Genomic DNA, 24,056 nt, shown 5'->3' on the forward strand with positions numbered 1-24,056 from the left:
CACCATTTGATCCATCAGCCTTCACTATACAAAACCGTTCTTACCCTAGCTCTTGGTAACTCGCTGAACGCCAGTTGAGAAAGTGAAATATATTTTAGGTATTAACAAAAGTTACGGAATACAAACTTTGGGTGGAAAAATGGAATTTTGAAACTTTTTTAGTGGGAAATTGTCATTAAGGCAAACCTTGGGTAGGAAAAAGTCGTTTACTCATTAGATAAAAACACAAGATAAGTGAAAATGAGGCAAGCCAATCAACCACTGGTTTGGTCTCTAGGGGCTTCCATCACATAATTAGCTACAACAAAATTTGTCTATTTCTGTTGAGATTATTGGTGCTGCCTTATCTTTGTAATGTTAGGGGTGATCCATTTCAATTTAGATGTGACATTTGATTTTTGGCCTTTTGGGCATAGATTATGCCGTATTTGTTGTTGAGTAATGCTACAGTTACTGAAGGGTGTGCACCGAATTTGTGCACCTAATGACGTGATAAAATAGACCGTTGATTCATTATAAGTTAATATTAATCAACGATCAGGATTTTGCTACATCATTCGGTGCACGAATTCGATGTATAATTTTATGTAACTCTATCATTTTTCTTTGTTGTTAGCCTATGGAATATATGTTGATACGAAAAGACAATTCACACCCATGTTTAATTTAATTTAATTTAGGGCAAGAAAAAAAAAAATACCAACCAAACCCTAACATTTGGAGAAAACTTAACATTGTCTCCCATATTTGCATTTATTATCTAATACATCCCTTTATAGGTATTATATAACATTCGAGGATCGCTTTTCAAGGGTACGTAAACAAATAAAGAAGGTTATGGAATAAGATCATTATCGTCCTGCGTGACAATTCCCGCTAACCCCATTACACTCATTTCATGTCGACGTATTAGTTATTACCCACCTCGACAAATTCCTTAGAGAAGTTATCCCACAGCAACCCACTGTGACGATTCCTTAGATCAATCATGGGCAAAAGTATTATATTTGCATTCAACAGGAAATCGAACCTGAGATTGTGGGTTAAAACCATACATAACCCCTTTAGTCCACGCCTTACCATTGGGCTACTCATGTGTCGGTTATTACTCTATTACCCTGTATATTCATGAATGATAATTGTGATGGCTATATAATAGACATTGTATTGAAAAAGTATAAATAGTGCTGAAAGTTATACAATAAAGATTAAAATGTAATTAAATTAAGAGCGATACTATAGTTACTGAAAAAGTATATCGAATTCATGCACCGAACAGACGTGACACCATCGGTTTTTTTTAAAAAACAAAATTCATAATTAATCAACGGTCATAATAGTATCATACATGTTGGTGCATGAATTAAGTATCATTTTCCTTAAATTAAATTAATTTTGAGAGCAAATAAGTACTAAAATAGTAAAATTATTTATAAAATGAATAAATCACAATGTAGAAAATCAAGATTATAATTAGATGCACGTGTCCTTTACAAAGGAATGTTCTATATGCCCCCACTCTTCCAAGATCTTGCCAGTTCTTTATCCACACATATTTCTAGAACAGTCGTAATTAATCTTAATTAATTAACATATTATTTGTTTATTTATTAAAATTATGAAATTATGATGGGTCATATCAAATCTAGTTTTTTGGAAAAAGGGAATTGCGAAAAGTCCCTGGAAAAGGTTAGAATTACATAAAAGAAAGCAAAAAGGCCATAACAAGACACAGAGCAGACGGAGAGTTTAAAGAGTCAAAGAAGAAAGCATTTAATTTCAAACTATAAATACGTAGCGGGACTAGGGTTTGTTCTGTTTTGTTTTGGTTTGTTTTGTTGTCTCGTGTTTCTTCTTATGAGAAAAGAAACCTCTAGAATCTTTACAAAGAAAGAAAAAGAAGATGGTGAGACCGAGGTGTTTCTTGGACATAAGTATTGGAGGAGAACTCGAGGGGAGAATCTTTGTGGAGCTCTACAACGATGTTGTTCCGAAAACGGCTGAAAACTTCAGGGCACTTTGTACTGGTGAGAAGGGCATTGGCCCTAACACGTCTGTTCCTCTCCATTTCAAGGTATCTTTGGTTCTTGGCTCTTTGATTATTGATTTTTACTTGCATTTGAAAGATATCAGTATTTTCAAGTTAGTGTTGTTTGTAGAAATGATGGGTTGATTGTGATGGCTTTCTGCGAAGATGATATTTTAAGGCATTACTTTGTTTTATGTGAATGAATGTGGTGATGATTTTGGCTTTTGAATCTTGATCATGGGTGGTTTTGATTACGTGACATGTTTGTTTTATTGATTGTTTAGTGACTGGTGAGCCATTGATGTTTATTTAGTTCTACTTTAGTTAGAGTTTTTTCTTTTCTTTTTTTCACATTTTTGGGTAATATTTTGATTATTTTTGCATTGGAAAGGATGTGGTACTTTTTGTAACTGATAGCAAAGGTGATGGATATATGCCTTTACTTTGGAAATTTCAGTTTTATGTTAGTGACTGGTTCAGATTATGGAGGGAGGGGAATATTTGGGAAAATTATCACCATTGTTTATTTATTACTTGTTGCGGAAGATTTTGGATTAATAAATGAATGAATGTAATAACTGTGTTTAATCTTTGATTGTTTGTATTAGTGGTGTGGTTAGGGGATATTGATGCATTGTTTGTGTGTATGTATTTCTACTGGTTTATTCTTTTTGATGAAATTGCAATTATGGTTTTGCTAATTTGGGAAAAAATTATGTAATATTAGTTTAATTAATCAGAAGAGAAATTTGATTTTCTGCATTTGATCATTTGGTATTTGTAAATCATCTGAGCTCCAAGTGTCACGTTAGCTATGCCTCATTTATGGTTTTTTTGTTAGCTGTGATCATTTTTGTGTTTGTACGTATTTGTAAATCAATAATCCTACGATTTATCTTTTCTTTCTGATCAATTAGTGACATACCCTGAATGTATTGTGAATATTTTCTATTTATTTAGGGTGATTGAGTAATATCAGTTCTTCAATACCATTCACTGATAAAAACTAATCTCTTATTTGTTTCTTTTCCTAATGATAATTATATTTTTGTTTCAGGGAGTCTGTTTTCATCGTGTCATTAAAGGGTTTATGATACAAGGAGGAGACATTTCTGCTGGAGATGGCACTGGTGGAGAATCAATCTATGGGTTAAAGTTTGAAGATGAGAATTTCGAATTGAAACATGAACGAAAAGGAATGTTATCTATGGCTAATGCTGGCTCTAACACAAATGGGTCTCAGTTCTTCATCACAACAACTCGTACGTCTCACTTAGATGGGAAACACGTGTGTTGGGAAGGTAGTTAAAGGAATGGGGGTTGTTCGTTCAATTGAGCATGTCACAGTGTGGAAAATGATCGCCCCACTGTTGATGTTGTAATTACTGATTGCGGAGAGATTCCTGAGGGGGCTGATGATGGGATATCTAATTTTTTCAAAGATGGTGATATTTATCGATTGGCCAGCTGACCTTGATAAGAGTCCAATGAACTTTCTGGTGGATGGATGCCGTTGACTCTTATTAAAGCTTTTGGAAATGAACATTACAAGGTAATGACTGCGTTATATGAATCTATCTCCCATTGACATATTTGGTGAACCAAATTGAACTATGTGAAACATAGTTATAGTAGGTGGAGACAAACATAGAAATATCATGTACTTCAGCATTTGAATATTTCTTATAGTTATTATTCCGATTCCTTTCATTTCTCTGGTAATTCTTTTTTCTCTTTTCATGCACCATTTTTGATAAGGTGATTATTATTTGTTAGAAACAAGACTATAAGATGGCTCTTAGAAAGTACCGGAAGGCTTTGCGTTTTTTGGATATCTGCTGGGAGAAAGAAGGAATTGATGAAGGTTAATTATTTGTTATGGAATTCTGTTGTTTATTGCCTTTCATTGAACTTGGTTTATTGACTGTGCATATTATTTACTCTTGTGGCTCTGCAGAGAAGAGTTCATCTTTAAGAAAGACAAAGTCACAGATCTTCACAAACAGCTCTGTAAGATCTCTCTCCTCTCTCTCTCTCTCTCTTTTTTCCAAATATAAGGGACTGCATTTGAGCATGGAGCATTTTATAGTTTATGTCATTGCTATGTGGATCGACGTATCTTCATCCATTGTATTATGCAAGGTATTTTTTGAAAAGAATGTCAAGAAGGCTTAGCAAGTTTGGAAATTTTTGTTGTAAGAAAATAGCCAGTGCCTTATTGTAGTTTGACTCTTGTTTGGATTATTTTCAGTTGAATCTTTGTATCATTTCCTCCTCACCAACTTTAGAGTTCTTGGACTTTGTGATGGGATTGTATCAAGTCCTGATGTGGTGCAAACCTTATCTGTTCATTACCTGTTGCCTCGGTATTTGACCATATGAAGATAACTTTTGTACATTTTCCTAAGCTTAATTTTGTCTATTATATTGATGCTTATATCTTGCTATAGGCTTGTAAACTGAAAATGGGAGATCTTAAAGGGGCATTATTGGAACAGAGTTTGCAATGCGTGATGGAGATAACAATGTGAAAGCTTTGTTTCGTCAAGGTCAGGTTAGTATCCTCCATTGTAAGAATTTCAATCCATGGTATGGCAGGATCAATTTATATGTTTTCCTAGGTAGCTGCTATGTAGTCAACTCTTGAAAATTGTTTTTTCTTGGATTTGTAATAGAGGTTTTAATCATCATGAAATCTATAGCTTTCAGCGACTTTAGTTTTTTGCTTGTTCAAATCTGTTAATTTATACAAGTTAGCTTACACAATTCTTTTATCCTAGGCGGTGGGCTTGTAAAAATTTAAACTTGAAATAGTGCACACGCTGGCTGTTGAAGTGCATTAACATGTTTCTTTCTAGTTATCATTTGTTAAATGTTCTGCCTTTAGATATTTATCAGTTTCTCTCTCTCTCTCTCTTTTTTGCATGGTTTACGCCTCTGTTGCAAATTGTTCTGTACCATTTTGTGTCTCATGACGCTTCAATTCTAATGATTGTGTCTTATCTATCAGGCATACATGGCCCTTAACGATGTTGATGCGGCTGTTGAAAGCTTTGAGAAGGCACTGAAATTGGAGCCAAATGATGGGATGTGATAGTCTTTGACTTTGCTCTTGCATAGAATTAGTGGTGAAATGAACTCTGAACTTACAGATGTATGTTAATTTAACATTATATTTACAGAGGATCCATATTCAGCTTCTCTTTTTTTTTTTTTTTTTCACTTTTTGAATTTATGATTTGGTTGAGTCATAATTATCAATAGGATTCTTTGTGGGACAAGGTTAGGATATTTATCAATTTGCAAACATTTATAAACTAACACACCCACACAAGCATGTCAATGTGTCTGTAATGGTACAGTAGTTTTAACTTTGAATGGAATAGAGTCGATCTGTTAGCGGTGAGCTTTCTTACATACATATTAGTAGTGGATCTATTGTAAGTTGCTCATAACTTGTTTATCTTGTGTATTCAGGTGGAATAAAGAAGGAACTTGCTGTTGCTAAGAAGAAGGTTGGTAGATTAAACTTACCTTGTCATATATTTTTTATGAGAAATAGTTATGGTCAAAATGTCTTAAATCATTAACCTTTTTAACAGATTCATGTAGACGTGAGCAGGAGAAAAGGCAATATGCAAGATGTTTCAATAGCACTTTGGCCATTAACTGGTACGTAATCACCTTCTGAAGTTGTTGGCTGCCCTTCTTACTGTCAGCCTTATGGATTTTGTAATGTTCAAGATCTTTTTATGTAGTTGGATGGAGTGAGTAAACTGGTTCAGGCTTTTTCTTTTTCCTGTTACAAGCTCGATAATCATCTGATATTGGTATTCCTTTTTTTTTTTTTTTTTTTTTTTTTTCAGGTTTTGTTTTGCTGCAAATTCAACTGTACAAATTTGAGGCTTGAACCAATTCCTAATAGAGTCATTATACAAATTTATTTTGAACTGCAGCTTTTAGTAAATATAGAATCTCAGAAGCTGTTGAACTTTAACTGCATTACATTTCAATTTGTTCCATTTGAAGTTGGCCATAAAACAGACAATTTGACTTGGATCTTTTTTTAATGTGTGATTCATATTCTGCTTATGTTTCTGTGATTGTTTTAGTACAGGATTAGTAGCCTCTTGCTTCTTTCAATGTTTTAAAACTCAACTTGGATGGAACCTAGCTAAGTGGTGGGTCTTGAGCTGACTGCTTTAACCAATTTGATCGATGGGTCAAACTGGTGTCCAAAAGTTTGAAATCTAATAAAAATACCCAAACATTGAAAGCAGCACTCCAAACACTACCGTCGGCGTAACAAATAGGGCTTGTTTTGGCGACAATAATACTCTTAACCAAAACCCATCTCATCCTTCTTCCATTCGCCTCCTAGTCGTCCAACGACAACAGATTTTTCTGACAATATTGTTTTCCAATTTCTGATCGATTCACTTAACGGAAATCAACGTCGATGCCATCGACAGTTTCTTTTCAAAAATTTAAATTAGTCTTCAATTATTCACGGATTGATATCTTAATTTCTATGGTTTTAAATGAATAAAAAAATTGTAACTCGGCCTAATAAGATACTAGATTCAACGGCTTCTTTGATTGTTTGCTTCAGAAAGAAGCTTCGCCTTAGAAACGGGATGCTGGAACAAATAACATAACACTTTTCACCCACTAATAAATATAATTGGGCATCAGAAATATCATATTCCAATCTACAGTTTTCACGCTATGAAGAACAAGCAAATGTGGACAGTAAAAGAACATTACAAACAACAACAAATTGTGGTAAATCCATTGTGGAATAAGCTATTTGTTATAGTCATCGAGCCCAAATCTCTCATGCATCGGTAGCGGCATCCTTGCAGCTTGCATGATTCACCTTTGCCTGCCTAATAAGTTTTTCGATGCCATTATTGAGCAGAAGGGTTCTGTCCAAAGAAAAGAGTGCCATTAAGACAAACTGTGATTTTTAATAATTCTACCACACAAAGATATAGGGCTTCCAATGAGCGGACTTGCCTGTTTTGGGTTTCTTGCTACAAGATTGCGGATCATGAAACAGGAGTTTTTTTGCAGTTGCTGTGCCTTGGGAAACTTTTGCATGACTTGGATAGCAAGGTCTCCTGCTCCAGCTTCCATGGCACGAGTTACGTTGTCCGGAGATCTCAGGACAGTACAGTAATAATAGAAATAACCTAAAAGCACAAGAAAAATGACACCAGTGACAAAAAAATATAAAAAAGAAAAAAGAAACTAACAAATGAAACATAAATGCGTTGTTAAAATTGATGAAGGCAGTCATGTACATTCATTGTACAAGACTTGCTGGAGGCTTACCTCTTGCAGAACAGAAGGATCACAGAAAATCTTGTGGAGTTTGATTAGCATATCCATTCCGCCCTTCTCAATAATAGAACTCTTATTCGAGTCATTCCTGCCAACTAATCAGAAAGAAGCATATAAAAGAAGAGCTTAAATGCTTTAACAAGAAGCAATAGTGATTTGAAAAGGCCAAGATACTGAAGTTTTTATTAAGAAAAAGAAGGGTGAAAGAGAGCGATTTTCAATTCTACCGTGGAACAAAAGACAGCAAGTTCTAGCTACAGCTTTGTTGCTTGTTCGCCACTCATCAATACATCGGAGAAGTGCATCGATACCACCACATTCTGCAAAGGATGTGCATATTTCATCCTGCAGCAAAAAAATAATATAAAAAATAAAAAATCCATGTTAATAACAAAAATCTCGACATAACTAGTATGTGTAATATCAAAATTTTCATATTGACATCAGCAAATCTAGTCTTCCAACGCTACTGGTAGGATTTAGAACATTCTATTGATGAAATTTGAGATACTTCCCATGCTTTAAGCTTTTGAAAGGAGCAAACATTTTCATTGATCACAACTTGTAAACATTATGAAATCAGATCATTTGATAACACTAGTTAGTTCTTTCTAAAACTACAGTTTAGCAATACTACCAGAGTATCAACAAATTAAGAAGAGAATTTGTTTATATTAAGAATAAGAGTAGTATAGTTTTTGCGTCAACTAAATATTGCATGTTTCTTGTGGTAGCAAATTTACACAGATACAACGAAAAAATTGAAATAGCATTATGCACAAGCAATTAGATAATCAAAAAGAAAAAGGAGCTTCCTTGCAATATTCCAACACATTATGCTGTATGTTAATGTAAAATTTATACATACTGTAGAAGATAGGCTTTCATAATCGCTAGGGTAACGACTGATGGAAGGTTTTGAATCTTTTTGCTGGAATGATATTGGAGACTCAATATCATTATAAAAATCAACAATTTCTTCAAAAAAAAAAAAAAAAAAAAAAAAATTTGTTTAGCCACGTGCAGTTTGTTAGCTGATTTCCAAATCATTAGTAAGTAATACATTATTACTCACTAAAGTCTGTAAGCAACAACAAGATTTGGCAAAATACTTCATTAAAAGAACTTAAGACTTTTCTCTAAATTGCTACCATAAAAATGCTTACACTAATCAAAATATCACAATTCATACTAGTTCACATTGACATAACACAATGAAAATTGATGCCTTATCATTAACTTACATTGACAGCAATGGCCTTCATCACAGAGCTAGTAGCAACAACATTAGGTGAGGCAAGCCCTTCAGCTAGTGAAAGTGTAAGAGCTTTTGCAATTCCAATCTTTGCAAATCTTCTGGCATAACCATAAACCTGAACGTTTGCAAATTAGATCTGAATTCCTGATTACTTGAGGAACCCATTCATATAGTCCATTTCTAGCACAGAAAAAATTGAATTAAAAAATATTCAAAATTATGAAGGAACTGCTCAGTCTAACAGATGAGATTTTGACACCATGACCTGGCTTCAAAACCAGCCTCACAAAATTTTCACCATCCACCAAAATGAGAAAAAGAAAATGTATAAATAAGCATTAAAACGCTTACAACTTCATAATCCATAGATGTGTTAAATTTGGTAATGCACAAGTGAACATGCATTTCTATTAAGCCTTTACTTACTTGGGAAGCCACAACACGATCATCATCAGCAGTCAACAGAACACGCATTGCATAATATAAATTTTGAATTCTGTCATTTCTCTGTCTACTCAATACTTCCAAGATAAGCTCATCAATTTTCAATTCCATAAATGATTCTTTGACCACCTCATTACCGGTTGCAGATCCGGTAATAACGGCAAAACAACTATTCAAAATATCTGAATCTTCGCTGCCATGTTTTAGGATATCAACCACCATTTTTGGTCCACCATTTACCCGAAATGTTTCTGTACTTTGAAGATCTGCTAGAGACAAGGTTACAAACATTAAATAAACAGCCATAACAATGATTCAAACAATTCAAGTTCTATTACAACTACAATCCAACATGTAAAATGCCTATTGATATATAGTCTTTCAGTCCGGCATTTCAGTTCAATCATTTTCTTCAGAAGTTAACAACACAAATGGTGGTACATTAAAGTTCAAGCTGCAATAAAAAGGTTCACCCACTTCACATTATTGTTCACACATTTCCATGCATCAACAGAACAAAAAACACCAAATATCACAAGAACCAATAAATTAAGAATCATAAACCAACCAAACAAACGAAACTGAATTAACTATACGGCTAAACCATTTACCATGAATAAACAATGCCATAATTTTCAAACACGATAAGAGAACTCGTTTCGACCCAGCGGGAATCTTGGAACAAATGGCACAAACCAACTCCACAGCACCATTTCTAGTAGCAATTGGAACATTTCCTGATACTTCATTGTTACACCCGCACAACTCTAGTAGCTTATCAAACAACTCCCTCATCTCATTTAAATCTTCATCGGTGATTCGATCCTTCGAATTTATATCCAATTGCTTCAATCTCTCTAATGACTGTACTACGGGATTGTCTTTCACACTACTCTCTCCTGGAACGCACTTTACAATCCCTGTAATATAAGGTAATAAGCTAATTAAATAAAACAAAAACAAAAATCCATAAAGTATGTTATACAAAAGTTTGTATATATAACGCCACTCAAAAATATAAGAAAGAAAGATAAATGGCTGCAATAAAATAGATGCTAAAAATTATGAGAAAATTTAATGAATGAGGTTCTGTTTGGAAGGTGAGAAAATGCGGGAAAACAAAAGAAAATGTGATTTCTACCCCTTTTAAAAATGATAACTACACAGATGTTTTAGTCACTTCCAGTTTGATAAACGAGTGTGGAAGCAGCCAAAAGAATATCATTTTCTCTGGAAACAAACGGAAAGTTAGAAGAGGACCAGAGAGATCAACGCCTTGAAGAGTGAGAGTCTGAATGGCGTCTTGGAGGGCCTCGGCGGGCTCCATTCCTAGATCCTCCATGTTCTCCTTCACAACTTCATCGAACGCTTCCTGCGAGATCGCACGGCCGGTATTGGTGGGGCCCATGCCAATCGATGCTATTATCAACCGTCGGATCGGACTGCTTCGGAGGATTGTCTTGCGGCGAAACACCACAGTGAGAGAGAGTGAGAGGGTCTTCTGAATGGAAAGATCCGTTTTTTTTTTAATTTTAAAAAGCTATCTAAGGGGTTTTGGACTGGGCTGCCCGAATCCGGCCCGTCCTGGCTCCTGTACATCAATTTCGATTTCGGTGTCTAAAAATAATTTTTAATATATTTTATTATTAAATACGATGGCAAACTTTAGTATTGACCGGGTTTACGAAATAAATCCCAATTCATAATTAAACATGGAGCGGAAAAAAGAATTAAAAAAGGGTCACCCCTCACTGATAGTTCCGTCATTGTTTTAAAACCCAGAAAGGTAACTCGTTTTGTTGTCCAGGTCACGGGTCAATCGATTTAATCGTCAGTGATAATTTTATTTTAAAAAAATTACATATAATCCTTCAAATTTTAATATATTACAAAAATTTCCCTAAAAAAGTTTAATTAGTCCCTAAAATTTTTATTTATTTCAAAAATACCCCCAAAAAATTACAATTAATCTCTAACCTTTTGATATATCTCCAAAACACCCCTATAAAATTCAATAACCCTTATAATTTTGAAATATTACAAAAACCCCTCTAAGACCTGAACCGGACAAGAGAAGCTGTCAGCTCCTTGTCCAACCGGCCAATCCGGTCCGGTTTTTAAAACAGAGGTTCCAGGATTCCAGAATATTAGTTGAGGTACGCGTAAATTGATCCAAACAGAATACCACCGGTCATGAAAAAAAAAAAAGGGCAAATCAAAGGTAACACAAGACAAAAAGAAAAAAATCAACCTTGCATTAAAAGTGTATATACATGAGCTTTATATACATGAGCGTCATCCGAAGTAGTATGGTGTGGTAACTATTTTAAACCAATCTGAAATCCAATTCAGGTAAGCGGTAGATTTGAGTAAAAATTTAGAATAGTAAAACCTATTGTAATTGTACATCAACATATTCACAACACTCCCAAAGATATTTTTCTTCTAACTCAGGAAAAAGAAGAAAATGTGGTGCCGACGGGCAACAGAAAGCCGTCTTTCATTCATTTGCAGGTTCAGGTTGAGTGGCAGCCAAGCGCCTAACACGCTGGTTTAATCGTCGTCTACGATAAATGCCAATCAAACGTAGGATAACCACTAGAGCAATAGCAGCGTAATCAAATACTCTTACAATTCCAAAATTCCCTGTGGAAGAGCAGCCAATTGTTTATGTCAGAAAAGGCTAAAGGATGAATGCACCTCCTAAGAAATAACCAAGCTATGAGCATAAAACACCGGAAAATTGACATGACAGAGAATAGTGAACTCCTAGCACAACTGTGTACCATTAAGTTTAACAATACGGAGAGTGCAGCCAAATACATCACTGCACCATAATATTACTACACAAGAAACTTTCTTTAATATGTAATGAGTGAGTCCTGAAATCTATAATATTTTCAATGAAGCACTCACCTGTTGGAATGAAGTTCAACGGAGTGGCTGCATAGAGGACACTCAGGAACATCTGCAGATATGAAGACAATTAGAGTTTACCGAAAGACATGCAAATTTGTGTACATTTTTTCCCATGATTAAATCTGTTAACAGTATCAAGGCCAGTCAATTAATAGAAACAAGAATCCAAGTTGACCAAATATATTTTGAGAATTGGAAGGAGGCACAAGCAAGCCATAGAATAGTTGCTTGGTAAAAGTGGTGTACTCTAATAAACTACTATGAGACTCTAATGGTGAGTGACCTTTTTTACACATAAAAATAATAATAATAATAATAATAATAATGAAGAGCAGCCATGATCTCTGGCAAATTAAAATTCCGGGCTAGAATTAACAGAAATCATACTTAAAAATAGTTCATAAAGGATTCTCAAAACAAGTGCCAGAATAATTTATCTGCAGTTATCACAATTAAGAAAATAAAAACCACCAGATTTTCCAATCCCATCAAGAAACACTTCGCTGTTAAATAAAATTGAAAGCAAGAACATTTTAAAGTCATTGTATAGAACTCGGATCACATAACTGCAAAAAGGCGCATTTCATGCAGATAATCTTCCCTATCAGGATCCATCATCTCTAGAAAAATTCTCTTAATGAAAAGTGGCAGCTCACATACTTTCTGCAAAGAAGAAGACAAGTTCAAACCAGCTTGAAGAAGAAAACAGGTATATATAGCATGCTTGAAACATAAACGAAATTATAAGTACAAGAAGGAAGCATTATGATTGGTGCAACAAACACTAGTAAAAAAAAAAAAAAAAGTTTTGATTCCACGGTTTCTTGTTTCTGCTTGAAACAAGTAGATTTGATATGCATCTAAAAACAACAAAGAGCTTAGTATCATATCTAAACATATCCTAATAAAACACTAGATCAATTTAAAAATTAAAAAAAAATGCCTCATTTCAAAAGATTCCAAGTATACAGAAAGAGATTTATGAACAAAATAATTGAATTAAGACTTTTGCCCCAAAAAAGGTCTGATAAAAATAGAATTCATGATCCTAATACCATAAAGACCATTGAATAGTTGCACGTAACAGCAGGCACAAAACCATAAGATAGCATCTGCCAAGTTTTCAAGATACACGTCTAAAACAGATTACTAGTCCAGTAATCCATCCAAACTAATCTGCCATATTTAAAAGAAATAAGGAAAGTTTTATCCAGTGAAATACCTGTAAAAGGCCACGTGTCCCTCCAACAAAAAGGCGGTTGTACCTCAGAACATTTTTCAGAACCTCAGTGATCTCACGTTCCTGCCGGTGGCATAGCGATGCCTCTGGTGTCAACCTCCTGATGTAGCGGGAGCACATGGGACACTTGCATGGCCTAGATGCTGAAGAATAATTCCAGAACTGCAAAATGCAACTGCCTGCACAAGAATAAACACCAATCTTAAAACAAAATATTCATGTCCCAAGATAGCTTTACATAGTAGAAAGAAAAAGACCAGTAGTAACCTGCTCCCACATGTATTAACATAGCTAGTCTATGGAGGAGGCAGACCTTTCACTTCTAAACACTTAGCAACATAAAGAAGTTTACGTTCTACTTGAACTTTTCCTCTCTCATTCCAGATGCAAGTCCTACCAAGATCCCTGAAGGACAAGCACTGAACAAGAAGGCCAACACATGAGCTCAAAATCTAGTTGAACTCGAGACCAGCTGACCATGCGCATATACAATATGCAATGACAACCGTGAAAAGAACTACCATTTACACAATATGAATTCTTATACATCGATCGCAAAGGAAAAGGAAGTACAACTTTAGCACATTATATTTTTCCCGGAGGTACTCTGCAAACTTGAGGCCGCTAGAAAGTTCAAAACACACAGTGGAAGAACACAAATAAAAAACCCTTCAACCACATAGTGTAAACACAAAACTGGTAACACCTCAATCCCAAATACTTTTAACAACCAATATCTCAAATGTTTTACCAGTCAGATTAACGGTTACATAAAGCCTCCACAAAATTTCTAATTTGTAAACTAATCCAATTAGTTTGGTCGGCCATAATTTTCATGAAACCAGCAAGCCACAATAAACAGTTAAGCAAACATAAAGATTAAAGAAGACAATAACTACGAGATTGAAAAATGTTTAACGTTGTTAACAAGCAGCATAAATTCTTTTCTTCAAGCTAGGTACAAACATTTTTAACGAAAAAAAGCTTATCATATTATATTCAAAACAACACAAACCGACCACCAATAAACTATTAATTTAACATTAAATCAAACCGGTTCTCAAAATCTTAACTCTGAAACCCTCAAATTCATAAATAATAAATAAAATGTCAATTTCCTTTCCCCAATATTTTCTCAGGAACCAAACAGAAAATCACGCCTATACTCCGAACAAACGCAATAACGCGTAAACAAACAAACTTTCAAAATTTCCACAAACTAACTTCAAAAAAATAAAAAATAGAAAGCTAATAAAACTAACCGCAGTACCAGTGACCGCAATTTGCTTTACAAGGAATAGTGAAATCTCCAAAGCAAATAGGGCAACAATCGTCTGCAGGAGGTCCATCTACCTCTTCGCTGCTCTCTCCTTTCGCTCCCTCTCCACAATCTTCAACGCGATTGTTTAACGTATCCATCTCCAAGAAACAACAGCGTTCGCACAGATTTAGTTTCTTTTATCTTCTATGCAGGTTCAAGTTTCCTTTTCTCTCCTCAGAGGAGAGACTGATCTGATTCGTAGTTTTGAAGGAAATTTTAACTGGAGTGGGTCCGACTATATATATAATATATATATTTACGGGTTTCGGTTCGACCCTTTATTTTAAATATTTGATTCGGTTTACCGCGTTTAAATGGCCATACGGGTATTTGACCCGCGTTTAAACGGCCATACGGCCAGAATGGTGTGCAAATTTTGCTGAAACATACCCTAAAGGCCACAAAACATATTTTATTTCCTTTTTTTTTTTTTTAAAATTTGTATTTACATTAATTTGATTATTATTTATATTAATATTTATAATAATTATATAATTCAAAAAATAATAAAAAATTAAAAACAAAACTTCATTCAATGTAAATATTAAGCTTCAATAACTCAAAATAAATTAACACTGATTTAAAAATACTAAAATTAAAAGAAAATATAACATAAATAATTAGTAAAATAAATTTATTTTCAATGCTTAATTTTATTAAATTAGTATAATTTCCAAAGTAATTAATTAATAAAAATATTATTTTTAATATTTAATTAATATATACAAAAATAATTAATAAAATAAATTAATTGTTGATAATTAATAAAAAGAAAAAAGAATATTATTTTTGATTTAATATTTGATTCAACGGGTTGCAGATGCAATAGTAAAAATTGTATGAAAGTAATTTGGCGTTTGTAGTTGGAAATGGCCTTAGGGTATAATTGCAACTTTATGAAACTCGTGGATTTTTGTGTTTAAATCTCAGGGGGGGGCGCTGGCCCAACCTGGATGTTGTCTGCGCCTTTCATTTAATCTTTAATCTTGAAGTGGTAAATTATAGGTGTATGATCATGTATCTAAACATTTGAATAACAATAATATGCTTGTTAGACATGCATAATCGAAAATTAATAAAATTGTATTACAATAATAAATGGGTTGGCCAAATGGTAAAGGCTTAGAGCCGAATGGTAAAGGCTTGAGGTCAAGGGGTTTGCTCCTCCTATGGTCTCAAGTTCGAATCACAAGAACGATTGTTAATATTATGGGTCACAAATTACAGGGTTTGTCTTGTTTTGGAAGCCTTGTTTGGGGTTTGGAAACTAGTCGAAATACGCATAAATTGATCTAAATACCCCGATAACAAAAAAAAAAATTTATACAATATTATTGGACTCTTTCTTTAATAGTTAATGGATGTATTCTTTTATCTAAAACCAATCTAATGGCACTGGCTGTTGCACAAACACTTGTTCTTATCAATATCATAGCTGCAACTTCAAAGTTGACAGTAACAATGGCTAACAGAGGTTGGCAGTTGGAACTATGGATTTAACTACACTTGGCCTTCGACGGCCTTTCCCAAGATTAATAACAGCACAAATTTCCCCAACAAAATCATCGTCGGTGGATCCGATCACTGGCACTTCGGCTTCAACTTCAGTGACTGGGCTTTCCAGAATGCTCCCTTCTATGTCAACGACGTCTTAGGTGACTTCACATTCACAATATATAATTAATTTATTTTCTTAAGAAGCTTTAATTATTCAACCTTGGTACATTATTCTGATAATTTTTAGAATAATATTTTGAATAAAGTAAAATTGGGTGATTATTATAATGTAGGATTTAGAAATTAACAAAAATACCCTCTAAGTTTCTTTATTTACTAAACACCTTTATAATAAAATATTAAAAATTAACAAAAACACCTTCATCCATCCATTAAATACTGATAGTCGGCCACTACCGTCGGAAGGTGGCCAGAGTCGCTGTATCGACGCACGATCGATTGGATCTGGCCGATCGTGCACCGATATGGCTTTTTACGGCCAGATTCACGGTAGATCTGACCGGAAATGGTTAAATCTACGACTAGATCTGGTCATTGACAGCCATATCTGACTGTACTTGGTCGTCAACGATGACCATATCTTGGCCGTCGTTGACGACTGACTACGGCCAAAGATCTGATCATAGATCTGGCATTTTCCGACTAGATCCACCTTGGATCTGGCCGGAAAAGGCTAGATTAGTGCACTACTGGCCAGATCCAGCCAATAGTATGCCATTATATCAAATTTCGGCTAGCTTCCGGTGGTGGTAGCCAGAATTTGGCAAATGTGGGTTGCTGGGGTGTTTTTGTCAATTTCTAAATTTTTTTTTTTTTTTTGTGTTTAGTTAAATTAACAAATCTAAGGGGTTTAAAACAAATTGAATAATATAGAATAATATTTTGAAAATGAGGAAATAAATTTGTATTTTGGATAGAATAGAGAATAGAGTAGTAAAAAATTGTGTACCTTGCCTAATTTTTTTTTTTTTTTTATTTGTTTTTTGTTGGCAAAAAGAAACCAGCACAAAAAGGAAATAGGGTTTTAACGTAACCCTCATATAAGTGGGCTAAAAAAAAAACTTCTCTCCTTATGGGCTAAATGGCCCAACATGGACGTACTAAAATGGCCCATCCTCCACATGGAGAAAACCAAACCCAACAGTTACTATTATTTTTTTTATTGTTTGGGAAATTTTGATTTCTGTATCACCCAGCCCCAGTCGCAGATTGGATTCCCGGTGAATCCGCTCAGATCTCAGCAGGTTAATTTCTCTCGCTGCAAGCTACGCCGTCGATTATTCATCTCTTCCACTCAGCCGTTTAATTTTTTATTTTTGGTATTAGATCTCAGATCCGAGATTTTTTTTTTTTTTTATACGGGATTTTATATTTTTTGTTTATTTGGTTTTTCAGGTTCTCTCATAGTGGTTGTTGGTTCTGCGTAAGCCAAAATGGTAATGTTTTTCATCATTATAATGAAATGAAGTGATTTTATGAAATTTGTTCTTTATACAAGTGTCGTTCTTTTATTTACTGAACTTGTTATTGTTTTTATTTTTTTGTTCCAAATCCTTCAAAACACCAAATTACTACCAGATGAACAAATCCCAGATTGTTTACATGGATGTTGTCGGTGGGGACGAGGGGTATCCGCACACTTTATTCTCCCACATCCAAACACAAACGCCAACTGCAAATGTCCTCATATTTGTGAGATGGCAGATTAAGCTATTGATCCATTGTTTTGAATGAAATGTCTCATTATCTTTTATTTGCGATGTAGGTTGTTCTTGCGCGTTCTTGTGACCCATCCGGAAAAGGTGAGTTATTTATTCGCTTTTTTTGTGAGATCCTGTGTTTTTATTTTATCGGTAATATGGACGCAAGGTTTCTGTAATTATCCCACAACAAATTGAAGAGATCAACACTTTATAGCCCACTCAATCATCACAATAAAACCCATGAGAACAAACTTGGCAAATATAAGTTTTGAGACATTAGGGATTTGAAGGAGGTTGAATTTTAGACTGAATTTGGGTACGGGAAAATTGAGAGAATTAGAGAGATCACAGAGAAGCAGGGAGGATAAAGAGAAGAATGAAGATGAAGCGGAGATGATAGGGTTTAAATGGTAGCGGTAGGTTTGTTTTCTTTTTCAAAACCTCGTAAAATGCCTAGTCTTCAACCCTTTATAGTTTAAAAAATGTGCATTTTCAAACATAGCCCAGACAGTGCTCTCACAATAACAATAAAATATGGGATTTTAGCCCCAACAAATGTGAATATCCCCCCTTTCAATATTTTTTGTTTAAAATTTTAACCTTAAAGAAATTCATAGAAAGACATATAATTCTAAGTACACGCTCCTCATTTTATATTTTATTTTATTTACATTTAATTCTTACATAAACAACTTTAAATATTCTAAAACATTGGAAACATTTTTTTTTTATTCAAAATTTCTTTTTTTTTTGATGAAATATATTACTAAAGTATGAAAAAGTAATTATACAACGGGTGAATCTGAAAATAAAAAAGAAGTAATTAAGTTTGAAATTGTTGATTTTTGAATGAAAATACCCTCAAATTTAAGTGTTGATTTGTATATTTTATCACATAATAAATTATTGAAATGAATTAAATAAATCTACCCATAATTTAATATATAAATAATTGATGATCTTAATGATTCCCAATAATATTAATTTATATTATTAATAAGTTTGATTTTCGTTTAGTTAACCAAAATTTTAAAAAGTTAAGAAATTTAAACTAGTCAAAGTTGTTGATTGTGATGACTGTTTGTCACGCGTGCGACCTCATGCTGGCGTGTGGAGGACCAGATAACTGTGGTGGTGTGATGTCATAAAACCGGTTTTTAGTGAATCAATGCTTAGATCGATGATTGTTAGTTGTTGGTCTCTCATGTGTCTACAATTACGTTGTGACATGACAGATGGTAAAATGGAGGATTAAATTTAAAATAGATAAATAGGATATTTCATCCCCTTTTCTAGTAATAGATTGACATTCCTCTAATTTTAGTCCTTTGACTTTTAGGGGATTGGGATTCGTTTGAGAATCCTTGAGAATCTTATGTAACAGTCTCGTAAATTTTATGTACAGACTTTGCTAAGTGATCTTTTAATTGATTTTGAAATTCATTATACATGACAATGAGGCACTTGAATAAAAATGTCACGAAAGGTGGGGGTTGGCTATTTTAAAAATTAGTGGGTATTACATTCAAGCCTGGGATTAGTTCTTACTTTCATGGGTTGGGTCTATGTCTTCTTCTTTCTGTCTTCTTTAGTTGTACCTGCTTATATATGTTTGCGTCTAGGCCATGAACTATGTTTTACTTGCTTATGATAATATTTTACAGTGAATAATTTTCTTGCTCCTCTTGACATCTTTATTCCCTGCAGTGCTTGTTCTAGGCAGTTGTGGTTGTCTCGTATACGAATTGAGGGTCTTCTTGCAGCTTTCCTAAGTTGGTAGGCACAGGAAAACAACATACGTATGTTGAGACAGAAAATGTCCGCTTGGTTTAGTCAGCATAGAGCTTTGTACTTGCTACTTGTTACAAACAAGCAGAGCAACATCCTTGAAGATCTGGAAACTCTGAGGCTGCTCTCCAAGCTGTATCTTTTAAGCTGCTCTTTGTTTACTTTACATCTTCTTAAATCAAGGTTCAAAATTTATTGCTTTTACTAATCGCCCATTATTGATAGGAAAGGTGACTTCTGTTTGTTGTCATGGATTTACCATGTGGATCTGGAACTGCTTTTCTGTATATATTACATAGGTGATGTTCCTTTGTCATTTCTAGCTCATTACAATTTTGGTGCATGCCACATATTATTTTTATAAAATTTTCAGATCTTCATCTGTGCATGTCTTTTCGAGATTGTTAAATCACATTAAAGAGAAAAAAAGGTGGATTGTATATTCCTTAATGTTTTAGGTACCCGAATATTCCTACTCTCTGATGAGGGGGTATTTGCATGACAGGTTTGAGCTGATTTTTGCGTTTGATGAAGTTATCTCTCTTGGGCACAAGGAAACGTGACTATTGCACAGGTCAAGCACGTACTGTGGATGGACAGTCATGAAGAGAAGTTGCACAAGCTGGTATTGCAGAGCAAGATCAATGAACCCGGATGTCATGAAGCGCAAAGCTAGTGAGATTGACAAAAGCAAGGTACTGTTTACGGTTCTGTAGTGGTCCTTTTCTAATTGGTGCCTTCCGTAATTTCTGGGTTGTATTGCGATTGAAACTCTTATATATCTTGCAGATTGAGAAGAATAGAGCTGAAAAAGGAGGCTATATTCCTTGCAGTCGATGGGATCTGGAAGATGAGATGGCTTAGTGATGAGCATTCTGGTGGTGGTTGGTTTGGTGTAGTGGTTCTGGATTTGGTTTGAGCACTGATGTGGAGTCCTTTTCCAGCAAGTCTAAGGTCTGTGTCCTTAGATGGAATGGTTCTATGAGTTCGCTACTACTTTTATGAGTTGGTGGATTTTGCTATACATCCGTAGTTAGCAAATAAACATGCGTTTTAGCTAAAAAATTGAGAATTCCTTTTGGTTGCTAGGCAGGATAGGTTATACTTTGTTCTGTCTTTAAGATATTGATTGGTGCCTTATCATGGAACTGTTTAATGGATCTGTTTCTGGACTACTTGATGATTTGTTTTGAACTGAAGAGATTCTTATTCATCTATTGCACCATCGGCGTCCACCTTCCATCCGCCGCAGTCCCCTAAGGGTCTTGGTATGCAGCTTGGTAATCCCAAAGGACAAATCAATTCTTGGAATCTTTGAAAGCAGAAGGTGAAGTTAATTATGAGATGTGAAGCCAAAAGCAGGCCAGCACGATCAGCTGTCCACCACCAATGATCCTATCACTTTGACAGTTGAGGAGAAACTCAATGGACTTTGAAACGAGATGGATGGGGGATGAGTAACTTTGATGTCCAAGGAACTTTGTCTCTTCAAATCTTAATCAAGAAGATGCTCTATCCAAGTTCAGGTACTTTACTTTTTCTTATGATACTATGCGTCCAAGGTATGGCTGCCATTCGTGCTCCTGCTGTATCAATTCTCCTTTGAAGAAAAGATGCTTGACATTGATTTTTAGATTGCTGTCCATGTGATTTTCGTTATTATTACAATGTATCAGCGTTATTTCAGATTGAGGCTGGGGAGACGGCCATTCTTTCAAAACATCCTATATATAGAACAAGAACTCTTCACCAGTGAGAATATACTGGGCTGTGAAGGACCTAAATAGGCCTTTCCCCCTGGCCAAGCTGTGTGATGCAGGAGGTGTTGGTCTTTTGAAGTGGAGAATGCAAAGTGCTGATGAGTCAATGGTGCCATTGCAAGTGGGTTCAAGCTTCCATTGAATTTTCTCTCTATCATTTCTTTTCTATGCTAAAAGCATTTATGTGGATTTATACATATATATGCAGTTAACTGCTGGCCCTCTGTTTTGGAAATGAAACTTACGTGGAGCATTGAATATGAAGCTTCATCAATGTTTGATCGCGAAATGTTGTGATCTCAGTACCTCTCAGCACTCCGAGAGGCACCAAGTGTTAGGCAGATGATGGGGATGGAGGTAAGAAATGTGAGTTTGTCATACTTTGTGAGTTTTGGATTTTAGTTCTTTGCCCTCTATCTGTCATGACAGAATTCTGTAGCTTCAACACTGCTCCTTTGACTTTCAGGTATGACTCTAGAAATTCTGTCCTGGAGTGGTCGATACTTCTCATTGATAACTCTAACCGCAGGTAAATGACTACTATACTTTCAACTTCATGAGATACTGATAGGAACCCACTCTAATAACTCAATAATTTGGGTTGGGCCATGGGTCTTTCATGGGTCTGGGTAGAACTCTCCTTGGAAAACCGGCTTGCCAAGGGAGGGTGCCCAAGCCTTTATAACCCACATGCCCACCCTTTTCCCTTTCAATGTGGGATCCCAACAGATACATATTCTTTTGTTCAGTGTTCATGCATAAAATTCATATTGTACTCAACTGAATTTGCAGTGGATCGATGGAATTTGTTGTGCCTCCAGCTGATTCATCAGCTTTTTTCCCCATCTCTGTGCGGTTTTCAGCTGCTAGTACATACAGTGACCTAAAGGTTTGCTTGACGTTATAATTCGTTTATTTTTTGTTATTGTCTCATCGAATAATAATATGTTTCCATCTCTTTTTGTGGTTACAATCTTGTGGTAACATCATAAGTTGGCAAAGTTTCTGGTATTATTTATTTGCTCTTTTAATATCATTTTCAAGCATAAAATCTATCTCTGCTAAGTTTGACGACTCGATTATAACTATGGTATGTATTTCATAGCGGAGCTTATGTTAAATTGAATTCTGTTCTAAATTATGCTTGTCTTGTCCTTGGAGACCGTTGGATATTTTAAGTGATCGAAAATCAATGTGAAGGCATAATGAATGTTGTAAATTTCATCGTAATCTCGACATTTTGAATGGAATCTTTAGGAGAATGTTACCTATCACAGCATGTGATGATATTAATGGTGGCGATCTATTAGGTTTAAACCAGTTTTGTACCCAGGGAGGTTTTGATGCGAGCTCAGTTTCTTTTAGATGCTACATAAATGAAACGGATAAATTAGTCAGTCCCTTTTAACTTCCCCCTCTGGTTCTCATTGTTTATTTTGATTTTTAACTCAAAGCTGTTCTTGCTGCAGGTGGTAAATATCCTCCCCCTAAGAGGTGGACCTTCTCCCAAGTTCTCGCAGAGAACGGTTTTGACCGCAGAAAATTACCAAGTTGTGTGATCGCTTCTTTCTAAATTTCATGCTTTGGATTATGAGTTTTCATTGGCTTCTTTCTATATTTCATGTAATTAATGTGTTTAGTTACCGGTTGTTACAAAATATTTAGATATTATTTTACTAAAATACCCTTTATAAGATTATATATATTTGTCCAAATAATTAATTAATGAGGTTAAAGAAGTCATTTAACAATTTGGGTTAATTGGAATTTTTACTAAGGGTAAAATTAGAACAAAAATGGGATCATCACTGTAATTTTAAAATACCACATTTTGAGTCGGTAATTATATAATCATTTATATCACCTCTTATATTATTGGAATCTTTTATTATCTATTAAACTAAACAAGATAATAATTAGATTAAAAGATAGATTATCAGAGTAATCTTTTTAGGGTCGTATAGTTAAAACTTTTAAGAGAACGTGTGAAAGTTGGCTAATATTTCAAATATGCATTACAATTTACACGTTGGTGCTCTCTACATGTGACACTTTCAAAATTTATAATAAATAATAATGCAATCTGTGCATAAGTAGAGAGATATAGAAGATAAGATTGAGAGATTAATTAGAGATATATCAGAAGATGTTCCTAATGCCCATGCCTACTTTCGTGATTCAACATCAACAGCCCCTGTCAATACACTACCATCTCCCAACACCCAAACACAAAAGGAAACTGCCTAGCAAAACGGGCGGGTGGGCTGAGTATGGGTTGGATCCAATGGGTATGGGTCTCATGGATAGGAGTCCAAGACAGGTCCAATCCTATACGGGTACGGGTGGACTCACAAGTACCCGTATTATTTATGGGAGTTTTCAATTATAACAATTATATCCCAAAATTCCTGTAGTTTTTATTTTTTACAATTATACCCCCACAATCAACTAGTCTACATTAGATTTCGCTACAATACATGCAAAATCTTGTTCATTTATGATCTAAACTTGACAGTATCACTACTTTACTTTGTGATTATTTCAACTCACCACAACTTTAATTATGAACAAAGACATTTTTATTTATAATTGGTTCCATATGCGTTGTTGTGGGGTCTCATCTTTGTATTCCAAACAAACGAGTAATATTAAGCCAACAACCCATTCTCACAAACCTTTCTTACAACCTTAACGTGTCAACAGATTAACACTATCACGTCACATCCCACC

General features: G+C 34.7%; 1 protein-coding gene and 2 pseudogenes across 1 annotated transcript; 2 read left to right on the forward strand and 1 right to left on the reverse strand.

The window, feature by feature from the left end:
* Nucleotides 1-1,768: 1,768 nt before the first annotated feature.
* Nucleotides 1,769-5,800, forward strand: LOC116125008 (annotated as a pseudogene).
* Nucleotides 5,801-6,939: 1,139 nt separating this feature from the next.
* LOC116125009 (armadillo repeat-containing protein 6-like) lies at nt 6,940-14,753 on the reverse strand. Its single transcript, XM_031410744.1, has 13 exons — nt 14,499-14,753; nt 13,219-13,415; nt 12,564-12,659; nt 11,994-12,045; nt 11,625-11,723; nt 10,338-10,496; nt 9,689-9,997; nt 9,060-9,343; nt 8,620-8,748; nt 7,603-7,720; nt 7,336-7,470; nt 7,049-7,224; nt 6,940-6,957 (listed from the first exon to the last, which is right to left on the reverse strand). Exons 1-13 carry the CDS (start codon nt 14,653-14,655, stop codon nt 6,940-6,942), a joined length of 1,929 nt encoding a protein of 642 aa, XP_031266604.1. The 5' UTR covers nt 14,656-14,753.
* A 1,193-nt stretch (nt 14,754-15,946) lies between these two features.
* Nucleotides 15,947-22,962, forward strand: LOC116125010 (annotated as a pseudogene).
* Nucleotides 22,963-24,056: the final 1,094 nt, after the last annotated feature.

The sequence above is a fragment of the Pistacia vera genome, unplaced genomic scaffold, assembly GCF_008641045.1.
Source record: "Pistacia vera cultivar Batoury unplaced genomic scaffold, PisVer_v2 Contig159, whole genome shotgun sequence".
Classification (NCBI taxonomy): domain Eukaryota; kingdom Viridiplantae; phylum Streptophyta; class Magnoliopsida; order Sapindales; family Anacardiaceae; genus Pistacia; species Pistacia vera.

Bases quoted from the DNA above. Each gene is read 5' to 3' on its own strand.
- LOC116125009 (XM_031410744.1), bottom strand. From the start codon at position 14,655: ATGGATACGTTAAACAATCGCGTTGAAGATTGTGGAGAGGGAGCGAAA. The intron at 8,749-9,059 runs GTAAGTAAAGGC...GCAAACGTTCAG, and splicing joins ATCGTGTTGTGGCTTCCCAA to GTTTATGGTTATGCCAGAAG. The intron at 7,471-7,602 runs GTAGAATTGAAA...CTTTCTGATTAG, and splicing joins TTGCTGTCTTTTGTTCCACG to TTGGCAGGAATGACTCGAAT.